The sequence below is a fragment of the Trachymyrmex septentrionalis genome, unplaced genomic scaffold, assembly GCF_001594115.1.
Source record: "Trachymyrmex septentrionalis isolate Tsep2-gDNA-1 unplaced genomic scaffold, Tsep1.0 scaffold24, whole genome shotgun sequence".
Classification (NCBI taxonomy): domain Eukaryota; kingdom Metazoa; phylum Arthropoda; class Insecta; order Hymenoptera; family Formicidae; genus Trachymyrmex; species Trachymyrmex septentrionalis.
The window spans coordinates 926,013-938,229 of NW_017305397.1; the positions used below are offsets into that span (position 1 = coordinate 926,013).

Sequence of the window (12,217 nt, forward strand, 5' to 3'; positions counted from 1 at the left end):
TTTATAAGCCATTAACCTTACCTAATCCTGCCTTTGAATATCCTAAGAACATTCCCAGGATGTATAATGTCAGATAAAATGTGCTATTAAAGTTATATCTCGATTTTGAATTTTTTGTTATTGTCTGGGACATTAATATATTAAAATAATATATTTTATTATATATATAAATTCTAGAAATTGGATGTTTTCCATTTGATGTCGACTTGTGTCACCAAACAGGAAACACCACCAACGATCGAAATACTATTACAGACGGTCGGTCCTAAAGTGATCTAGGGATAATTAAAGAATGATGACTTTATCAACAATTGATATAAATAATAATTACAAATTTATATCAGTTGTTGATAATATTATCATTCTTTAATTATTCCCAGGTAACTCAATCCCTGGGCCATCAATCATGAAAATTAGGGTCGTCTTTAATAGTATCTCGTCGTTGGTGCGTGCTTTCCATTTGGTAACACAATCAAGTCAACTGGAAATGGAAAACACCTTATTTCTAGAATTTATATATATATATATACATATATATATATATATATATATATACAATAAAATATATTTTAAATGTAATATATACATGTTATACTTTATTATATATATCATGTAAACATGAAATTGCTTTTCTATAAATATTAATTGTTTTAAAAACGCTTGTGCCAGAGAGAAATCTCTCTCTGCTTGTGTATTGCATAGTTTTATGACAATTTTACAGGATTATATTGCGGTATGCAATATCGATCGAGCCTCGACGTCGGTCAGGTCGGCCTCTGTTTTTCCACGCGCGTGACGCGGCGGCAGCCTCGCAGCTTCGAGTTTCCCTCGTGCGTTTCTAGGCGGCGGTAAACGGCGAGGACGCCCGAGGGAAAATGGCAAGTAAGAACGAGAGTGTCGCGTGCTAAAATTCGTCGGGACGCGTTACAGCAAACTTTACGCCGGTGAAGACGGTGGTGCGGGCACGATATCCCGGCGACGGTGTCGAAGTCGCCCGGGCGTTTGTGATTCGCGATTCGGCTGTACGGTATCGTCAATCGTATTTCCTCTATTCTCGCTTATAGGATCGGTACGCACGCCGCGCCGGTTAACGATGTGAGCGCGCATACACACGCGAACGCAAAAGCAGCGCAGTGAGGTCGGACGGGGGCGGAGGGAGAAAAGGGCGCTCCAGCTCGGCGAACGGAACGGCCGACGAGATATCTTTCTCTCTCTCTCTCTCTCTCTCTCTCTCTCTCTCTTTCTCTTTCTCTCTCTGTCCCTCCTCGGCTCCGACGAAGCCGACGATGTCAAACATGCGGCTTCAAGTTTTGCGCGCCAGCAACTCGACGACGACGTCGGCGACGTCAACGACGACGACGACGACGATGACGATGACGACAAGGAAGTCGAAGGAAACGACGACGAAGAATCGACGACGGCGCACCACGGCCGTGCTTTTCTGTCAGTGAAAACTAATACACGTACATACATACACATACACGCAAAACACACATATACACGTACATATACACGCACGCGTACGCGCAATACACACGCACGCACGCACGTACGCACCGGTACGCGGTTGCCGATGAGCGTGGATATATGGCGGCGCGAGTACTGTTGCTGAGCGTCTTGATCACGGAAGTGCTGAAACCAGCTTGCGCCGCAGGTGCGTGCTCCATTCTTCGTGTTTACGCCTACCATCCCCCGTCAACGACGTTTCCTGAGAGAAACATCAAATCGCACGTTCCGCATCTCCCGAGTTCCAGGCGACGATGTTACTGGTTTATTATGATGTATATGGCCCAGACATCGTCGACCCCCGAGACCTTCTCGTCTTTCTTTGTATTTCCTTCTGTGCATGAATTCCTTACATAGTGATGAGGCGAAGAAAGAGAGATGCGCAGTTAGCGTTATCACAGAGAAACCTGATATTGTTTTCGTGTGATATGCGTTTTATAAGACAAACGTCGTGAAGACTCGCGTCTTTTTCGACATGCTTTCAATCTGAAATATTTCTCTAGCGTTTCTAATCAAGCGCATCTTCCTTTATTATTTTTGCAGTCAGTTTTTGTGGTGCTCGTAATTCATTTCCAAAATATTATTTAAAATATCAGAAGTAAGATTGATATTCTAATGAACGACCAAGTAATGTCAAGGCCACATGTAAATTAACGCAAAAATTGTTTTAGTACAGTTCAGAATGTACATATTTATGTTATGATAGATTAATTAAATTATGATTGGAAATGCATGTCCGACTACTCAAAGAACTACTAAATATTTCCATGAAATCAATATCGTCAATGGTATAATTTCTGATCAGGCAAAATTTAAAAAATTTTGGAGACTAGTCTTAAAGAAATATATTCTTCATTTATTTTGATTATTAGATGACATTTTCAAAATATTAAAATATTCATATCCTATAAAGATATAAAGTTAATTTGTAAACTGTCTGTTCGATAGGTGTTAAAGGTATCGGAGGAAATATCAGTGGTAGGAACGTGTCCAAATCGGACAGTTCTGACACTAGCTTGACTAAAGGATTTGGATTAACGCTGGAAATTCAACCTAGTGGCCATGTGATACTAGGAAAAAAGGGGATCACGCTCAGTTGCATAGCTGGCTCAAATGAGACTGTAACTTGGTTGCACAATGGAATACCAGCACCTCCATGTGGTCTTACTCGCTGTGTTCTTCTTTCCAATGGCTCTCTCCACTTTTACAAGGTAACACATAGTACTTTATGGATTTATTATTATGAGATTATAATTTATACTTAGAAATTATATAACACAATGATGTATTATGTGCAGAAACAAAATTTACAAATGCAAAAGTTCAAAGAAAAGGAAAGGAATAATATTGTTAATGCTAGAAACCATAATAAAGATGAATATCGCTGTGTAGCACGTACTAATTTAGGAGAGTTGATACAATCAGCTCCCACCATTATTCAAATAGCAGGTAAATGCAACAATCTACAAATCTATAAGTACAACAGTCCTTTCTTTCAATAAAAATTTAGAAATTAGATTTATCATAGTTGTAATATACGAATGTCACATGTGTTACAGAACTTGCCCATGTATTTAAAGAAACTCCAGAAAATATTACTGTTCAAGAAGGCGAAGTCACAAGATTGTCTTGCTTGATTGACAGTGTTCCTTTCCCACCCAATATTACGTGGCAGCATAATGAAACATTGTTATCTTATAATGAATCAAAGTATTCTGTGGTACCACCAGGTGTTCTGTATATAAGTGCAACGAAACTGTCAGATGCTGGCTCATATAGGTCTTTTTTTTTTGTTTTTAATTTTTTTTATCGTTAATATTTTTATTGAAAACTAAAATGGAAATTGCTGTATTTCAGATGCATAGTCACTAATGAATTTCTAAAGAAGACCAAAAGGAGCAAAGAAGCAAAATTAACGGTTATTGTGAGAGCGGAGAACAAAACAACTCATATGCCATCGTCCTTGTTCCCACAAGTGTCGTACAATCATTGGCTGCTTAATGGATCGAATCTTAAGTTGGCATGTGCTGCATCTGGTTATCCGTCGCCATTCATAACATGGTCATTTATTCCTCGTTACATAGGTAAGACATTTGAATGCAGAATACACGTTTAGTTTGTTAAGAAAATTGAATACATCCGATCATATTTGTTTGCAGATAATGTTACAAAACCTCGCATCCTTCTTAATTCCACCACTGGTATTAGTATATTGTCATTAACAAACGCGAACATTTCCAATGCTGGTGTCTACCTGTGTTCTTCAAAGAATTCTATTACCAATGACTTACAAGTACAGGTAAGTGATTTTACTTGTGATTGAAAGTAATGAATATTTAACAGATATAAGTTGACATATTTATATATACGTAAATTATTGCAGAATATAACAGTAGATATATTAATACCACCGTCATTTGTAAAAACGCCGACGAACCAAATCTGTCCAAATGGAAGAACAGCGAGATTCGAGTGTCAGGCGCAAGGATTACCCGTACCTCAAATTTATTGGCTGAAAGATTCATTAAATATTACTATTAATGGTAATGATGTTACAGACAGATTTAGGACTTGCCAAGGAAGAACTTATCTAACACAATTTTTGTTTACTCTTACGATTAATCGTACATGAATGAATTTGAATGTTAATAGGTCGCAGAACAACTTATGTTAAGGAATACAATAAAATAGAATTAGCAATATCAGCAACAGTACCGTCTGACTCTGGCATATACCAATGTGTGGCGGTAAATGCAGCGGGTGAAATTTGGGCTGCTGGTCGGCTTCAAGTAAATACATCGCGTAATAGTCCTGCCACACCCACTTCTCTAAAGTGTCACGCTATTTCACCAGTTAAAATCCTAATTTCGTGGGAACCACCAAAGTCTGTACCATATACCAGTATTACAGCTTATACCGTCCATTATAGTCCTGTAGGTGAGTTTGATATTTTGCGATAAGTATAAAGAACACAGATCTCTTAAGAGGCTTTTCAATTATCTATATTTATATATACGTTTGATATGTATTTCTAATACAGAAGGTGGTAAGGAGGAAGTTTCGCCGCCAGAACCAGGGAATTCTACGTCTGTAGAAGTAACAAAACTTCTTGAACCATTTACAAATTACTCGTTCTACGTACGCGTGTGGAATAACTATGGTGCTAGCGATCAGTCGGCTACCATTGTGTGTTCCACTGCTCCAAGTGGTACGTATTTCTATCCGTTTTTATTAACTTAATCTTATAACAAAATATAATTTAGATTAACTTAAAATGACAATTTCCAGTTCCTAAAGGCACACCAAAAATGAATGTGAATATAATCAGTAGTACAAAACTAAATGTATCGTGGGAGCCCTTAAGTAAAAAGGATTCTCGCGGCGTCATAGTGGATTATAAGCTATTGTGGAAACTTCACCAGAGTTCATCCAGATTGGTACAATATCTACCTGCATCCGTTAAATACTACATAATTTCCGGTATGATCTTTGTCTTTTTTTTCTGAGCTTTACAAAAGTAGTAATCATACAATCATATATCACGATCGCAGATTTGGAACCTGGAGCACAATATGATCTTCAAGTATTGGCAAGAACACAACAGGGCGAGCCAAATGTTAGTGAATCACAATTGGATTGGGTTACTGTAACTATGCCATCTGAATCCAATCAGTTTACTATAAAGAATGTAGATATTCAAGTATTAATTGTAAACTCTTCAATTATCAAGGTTAGTATATCATTGATTAACATTAGAAATACGAACGTTTCTTATACTCATTGAAAAGAGTACCTAAATAAATAAACATAAAAAAGATAAAAATTCTAATATTTTATCAATGTAAAGAATGTAATTAAAAAGTAATAGAGTGTTAAATTGTAAAATTACAAGTGTTAAAATTTTTATTATTTTTCGAATTGCTTTCTAAATCTTTGTTCCAATATTAGATGAAATGGAAGATCAACTTCAAGCAAAGTGATCAAATTGAATCAAAGTTCGATTCCTGGCAAATTTATTGCGAAAATCAAAATGGTGAAAACTTGAAGAATATTAGTTTACCGCAGAATATTACTGAATACTTGTTCACTGATCTTGGTAGGTATTTCACAATAAATGATAATACTTTTTAATTATATTATTTAAATTAAAAGTACAATAATTAATTTTTATTCAGATATGAACGATTCTTATACTATGCATCTATGTATGGTGAAGAACAGCTCAGATGAAGCAACAAGTTGCTTAACAAAATATGTACAGACCGTAGAATCCGATCCTAGTAAGTTTGTTAAATTTTTATGGATTATATCTGCACTGAATAAAAGAATAAACAATTTTATGCGATAATCTTGCAATTTAGATACTGTGCCAATGACATTGGAGGCTGTTCCCGTCTCGCCCACGTCCATTAATGTGTCATGGACATTGTCCGATGCGCACGATATAAATTCATTTGAATTTTGTTATTATGCGGTGCATGTGCAAAATTCTAACAATTCTAAATGTTCTGTCGTGTAAGTATAGCACGATCTTTTGAAATATAAATATATTTGAACATATCTGCTGACAAAAGTTTTAAATCTCTTTAAAATGTATTTTATAGAAATGACACAAAAACAAGCGTTGATGAACTAAAGCCTTTTACTTTATATGAATTTAAAGTAAAAGCCATTAAGCATGATACAAATCGAACCAGTTTCTATAGCAAGTCTATAGAATGCTATACAAACGAAGATGGTGAGTCTCTAACAGAGTTATTATTTAATAGAACAACAATATATATGTCGGCTTTTTATATGAAATTTTATAAACGAAATGTTACAGTTCCTGGTAAAGTCGAAGGGTTACAATGGTTCTTAGAGAACAATACGAAAGTACGAATTGTATGGGAGGAACCGACCAACATAAACGGCATTATACAAAATTATATTGTCGCATATACTATAAATTTGACGACGACGTGGAATAATGTGACTGTGTCCGGTAATAAAAGGACGACGAATTTACCAGGCTTAGCACCAGGGAAACGATATTTCGTTATGGTGCAAGCTGCGACGAATGCTGGCTATGGGAAACCGTCAAACCCTATTATTGTTTTTACCGGCGGTACTAGTCGTAACGGTAGTAATGGCGGTAGTAATAATGGTGGTGGTGGTGGTGGTGGTGGTGGTGGTAGTGGTGGTGGTGGAACATCAAAAGTACCTGCCCCGTCGGGTAATGAGAAAAATTCTAAGCCCGATCAGAGTCTAGGTGAGAGAAATGGACAAACTTGGATTTAGAAACTGTGTGATTCGTTAATAATCCTTATTATGATTTTATAGGTGTGATCCTCGGGGTGAGCATAAGCATTGGATTTATCATGATATGCCTATGCAGTATATACTGCCGGAGAAAGTTTGAAAACTCACGGTTGAGAAATGACGCTCAACTTACGAACGGGTGCGTGCTGTCGCGCAACAGAAATGAATGTTGTGCGGAGCAATCTTCCACGTCTGTGAGTCAACATGCGAATGCCACCGATACCCCGAATGAGATTGAATTGGCAGTGCTATGTCCATCATCACCCATCGAAACAAATCCGCACTCAGACGCAAAGGTAATTGAACGAAATTCGAACTTATGTGAATCTTAACAAGAAATAATATATATGTGTTGTACAGGGCGCACAGTCTAATGGGGTTTTCGAAATTTGCGCGAAAGAACCCTTATTGTCGCCGTGGGAGGTTAATGGAGGCTCGAAGGATGTTCATATTATGGAGAATCCTCAGGTATTACCACGGATATTAAAAATATTTTGTTATAGACAATAGAACGCATTATAGTTTATTAATTAATTAATTCTTCGTGATTGCAGTACAAAAGAAGAGGCAGCTCCGCCTCGAATGATCAACGGGAGGAGGAAGAGGAGCAAGATTTAGAAGGCACGCAGCTCACAATGGTCAATTGTACTTTAGGCAGTAGTGCTAGCAGTTTAAATAACAATTCAGGATGTCTGGACGATGAGATTTCATCATCGCCGAAAGCCACGTGTGCATCTGTTCCAGCGCTTGGACCAAACGGGTGAAAATGCGTTAGGCAATACGCTAAAGTGTTCAATGCTTTTCAACTGTAACAAGGTACAACAGGTAGGAGTACATGAATTCTTCAATTTCCTCCTTCCTTATGGTACGCCATCGATCACGCTCCAAATCAATGCGCGAGAAAAAGAAAAAAAGTAGCGATGTCTAGCCCCGAGAAAGCGAAAGCAATGCAAAATTGCAACAGCCTCGCGAAGCAGGAGTATTGTCTGGCACATGATCGATGTAAATAATATTATTTTGAAAAAAATTGTGGCGTTAATCGTCACGTTGTAAATACGAGCAAGAAACATTTATCGCGCAGAGAACAAAGCTCGTCTGCATAAGCGTCTCAGTGAAAGCAACTCAATTCTAAAATTTATTGCATTCTTTGCATGATGCACTTGTAACATTGCAATGCAGTGATCGCGTAGACGATACTTGAAATATTTGCCGGACTTGTATATGTACAGAATAATTTATAATATTGTTTGAAAATAAAAATTAAATATTTTTGAAAAGAATTGAAGATAATTATTATATGAATATGGTTAAAAATTTTTGATATTAATATATTAGTATATTAGTGAATACTGCTGGCAAAATTATTTCGGTATTCAGTTTTCGATTAAGACCATTTAGAGAAATGCAATATTTTTGTACATAAGCTGTTTCAAAAGTGTTTAATTTATCACTTTTCGTTGATCTTTAAACGAATGTCGAATAATTCTGTACATATACAAATTAAGTGAACTATCAACGTACCGAAAATTGAGAGATGCGCGAACAAAATGAACTGAAATAAAAAACAGCAAGTTTCTGATGCCTCTGTGTACATAGAATAGAATAATTATTGATTGTGAATATGTTCATAAAATATAACATTTCGCATACCGACAGCAAAAAGACATGTGCATTCCTTCGCGTTTGGGAACATAAAATTGCTAAATATTCAGGCATAGTATGGCCTAAAAGTTGATAAAGTTTCATTCTGACAACAGTTTTCGGACTGATGATTGCTTAAAATGGAGCAGAGACACTGATCATTCCAAAATAAGTTTTCCATTGATATTCAATTGTGAACAAAGGAAGAACGTTTAGTATTAAGAAAACAGGGAAAGGCTCTAACCAGAAGCTACATGTTTTTAGAAATGTTAAGAAAATTTTTTATTCCGTGTTTTTCTCTTTTTTTCCTCTTTTTTTCTATTTTGCTCTTTATATTTTAATGTACCGTATGTGTGTCATTAAGGTATCACTTTTACAAAAATATTAATTTCTCCAAGGAATTAAAGTAAAAATCTTTTTTTTGCATTTGGAGCTAGTGTGCATGACAAATGAAAGATTTGTTGAATGCTCTTAAAATATTTGATGTAAGTTTTGCATTAGTTTAAAGTGAACTATCAATATATCATACTTTAAATTTAAAAAGAGATCCTATGAATGGGAAGGAATATTCAGAAAGATAATTATACTCAGAATATTGCGATTCAAACTAATGGCGAATAACAGGCCACCTTGTTTTCTCACAATTGTTTACTTCTATAAGAGACTGTAAAGACTGTATTAATAGACGATATTTTTATAATTAACAGATAACCTCGTTGGAGAATGTTTATGTGAAAAGACTTTGCGTAATATGTTACGAAAGAAGAATTTTACGTATTCCTCGGATTTCTTTCCGTTCATAAGATTGATATCGTTTTTAAGGCGATTAGGTAATCGATACAATTAATGTCAACGTTTTGTATGTACGGTATTTAGCGTGTTAACTGGTAAAGCAGTTCTGTGTATTACACAAAAAGAAAGAAGCAGCATTCAAGACGAATCTACAAGACACATATTCCAGACTGGTGCATGTTACCATGACAGAAAAACCCAACACAGTACCTGATAGAATAAGCTATATCGTTTAGAGTGAGACGTAGAAATGTCAATGTTATTACTGTACCTCCATTAATTGTTATTTATTGCATTTTACATTCAGCATATACTTTAGATGAACACATTACATTGGATCATGCAATAATATAGTCACCATGAGCACAGTATGAAAACAATTAACACTAGAATTAATTCGATCTGCATATATTAAAAAGACTATCATATCTTCATTCCATAGAATATTACCACATTTCCATAACAAAGTCTGTTAGAAGTCTAATATATTATTACTGTTCCGTTTCGTTTTATTCAAGGAACGAGAACATACTACTGTTATATTGTCGATACTTTGCGTTTAATACGGAGATATTTAGTTAACTAACTGTGCACCACGAGATTTACTTATTCCGTTTATTGAACTTTGCAAATCGCATTACAATAGCTCTATATAGTTCACACAGATCGGATACAGTTGAAATAGAAAGAATCGTTTTATTTACACATGAATACATGGAACTTGTTATATGTATTATAAATATAATTATGAGAATCTCATATATATAGAATCGCATATACAATATTGAATTTATATATTCTTAAACAGTTCTTTTCTTTCTTTTTCTTTTTTTTTTTGTGCAGCAACCCTTGTTGCGAATGCGTTTGCATGCATTCAATGCTTGCGATTTTATTTAACTATCTGTTTTGCATTTGTTATATATAATGTGTAATGCCTGTTACATTTTATATTATTTCCATATTTGTTGAGGGTATATTCATATGCTTTTTCATGTACTTTTGTATTTGTTGATGGTATACTTTAGAAAATCACTTCTATAGCGTTGATAGCTAAGCTGCCGTATAATAATGAGAAAGAGCAAAACATTAAACCGATTGTTCCTTTAGTTGATCATTACGTATTGTTAATATTATGCACCAGAAAGATACACTTTCACGTTATACACTCCTGCGCTTTGAAAATGTGTCTGTGTTGTGTATGTGCGTGCGCGCGCGCGCGTGTGTATGTATACACATACATATGCAGCATACAATAAAAGCACTTGAAAGAATAATTTTGAGAGAGAGAGAGAGAGAGAGAGAGAGAGAGAGAGTTGTTAATTATATACAAAATGAATTCAAAATGATAATTAAGTTTAGAAGAACATTGCGCTATGTGATGTATAAGCAGTAGAAAGTATGCAATGCTTTTCGAATTATTTTACTTTCTTACATGTTAGGGCTTGTGTCCACGATATTAAAATTGGTTTTGAGTTTTTAGATAAAAATCTTCATACACACATGAATAAATCCAGATATAGTATATAATTCATATTTCTCTAATTTATATCAAGATTAAAATGCAAAATTAGCCATTTAAGTTCAAACTTTCAAATATAGTGTATATTTTTTCTGAGCATTTAAATTATTAATTATTGATTATTAATTATTTCTGATATTTTAATATATATAATAAATCTTATTTAGAATAAAAATACTTATTAGCATTTTAGCAACCTTTCGTAGACACAAGCTTTTGGATATATATAACTGCCAATTGTACGAGTTTCTTGAGAGAATGAGTTTACGCTTATCAAAATTGTCCTCATCTCATTTCTTACACTTAAGTAGCATAATGTACTATACTTCCCTTAGCTGTAACATATGTTGCTCCAGTTACATGTACAATTCTGCTGCTGTATTCCCGACTCCATATCCGCAGTATTAGATAATGGAGTATCGTATTACAAAAAGAGAAAGAGGTAGCCGCAGCGACGAATGAATCGCCAACAGCAATCAGTAATTTAATTGAAACGATAAAACACTCCGTACACGCATACCATAGTGCTCTTGAAACAATTTCGTGGATGTGATAAGTTTTATGTCGTGAACAAATGACTATAGAGTCGCCGTTCAGGAGAGGAAGTCAAAGTGTTTTACGCGAAGCGATTGCAGACCGTTCTTCTTTTGCAAGGAGGACAGCCTGCAGGACTTTACGTGAAGCATTCCGTATGTACAAAATCCACGAAGATAACATTACCTTATAGTACATACAAAAGCAATAAGCATCGTCTCGCGTCTAGCGCGTCCTTCATATTATCGCAAACGCGAACTTCGGAAATAAATGATATCATATTATAGATCATAATCTATCTATCACCATAACAAATATTGCGCGCATTCATTGATCATTAATTATCGTAATTTACCGAACTAGAAACACGATATCATCGTGTCATCGTGAATCTCTTAACAATTAACTCTTGCGCATTATTTTCACTATCTTATAATCTTAATTTAGAAATACCTACAATGCGGCAGCCAAAGAGAAGAATGTTTTATTGTCTTTTAAATCGGGACTTATATGAAATCTGTGCAAGACTACTTGGTCACTCCATATATGATAATATACACACAAACATAAACATACACATTCCTTTCATACAGAGTTCGATATAATTTATCAGACAGACTGTAGTGTTAAATATACATATAGTAGCAAGTATTGATTGTATTGTACGGCGGCTCTAGTCGAACGAATATACCTCCGTAATTGTCACTCTGTACAGAGTGATTTACATTACTTAATTTTAACTTAACATCGGTACCTATTAGACTATTGTTTACAATTTTTTTTAAATGCAGTTTACCTCAAAGATTATATTTTCACGCCCGGTGGATATATACGCATGTGCGTGTATACAATATATTATATTACATATACATACATACATATATATATATATATATATATATATATATATATATTATTATGTAT

At 35.1% G+C, this 12,217-nt stretch overlaps 1 protein-coding gene across 1 annotated transcript; it reads left to right on the forward strand.

Annotated features, from left to right (window-relative positions):
• The first annotated feature begins 883 nt into the window (after nucleotides 1-883).
• On the forward strand, nucleotides 884-8,016 carry LOC108748780 (protogenin-like). Its single transcript, XM_018487138.1, has 19 exons — nucleotides 884-1,654; nucleotides 2,455-2,717; nucleotides 2,805-2,955; nucleotides 3,066-3,285; nucleotides 3,364-3,590; nucleotides 3,666-3,805; nucleotides 3,890-4,049; nucleotides 4,159-4,443; nucleotides 4,547-4,714; nucleotides 4,795-4,986; nucleotides 5,058-5,236; nucleotides 5,455-5,602; nucleotides 5,682-5,786; nucleotides 5,868-6,021; nucleotides 6,111-6,244; nucleotides 6,332-6,757; nucleotides 6,829-7,103; nucleotides 7,168-7,275; nucleotides 7,362-8,016. Exons 1-19 carry the CDS (start codon nucleotides 1,588-1,590, stop codon nucleotides 7,569-7,571), a joined length of 3,612 nt encoding a protein of 1,203 aa, XP_018342640.1. The 5' UTR covers nucleotides 884-1,587; the 3' UTR covers nucleotides 7,572-8,016.
• Nucleotides 8,017-12,217: the final 4,201 nt, after the last annotated feature.

Bases quoted from the DNA above. Each gene is read 5' to 3' on its own strand.
- LOC108748780 (XM_018487138.1), top strand. From the start codon at position 1,588: ATGGCGGCGCGAGTACTGTTGCTGAGCGTCTTGATCACGGAAGTGCTG. The intron at 5,237-5,454 runs GTTAGTATATCA...TTCCAATATTAG, and splicing joins TAAACTCTTCAATTATCAAG to ATGAAATGGAAGATCAACTT. The intron at 5,787-5,867 runs GTAAGTTTGTTA...CTTGCAATTTAG, and splicing joins GACCGTAGAATCCGATCCTA to ATACTGTGCCAATGACATTG.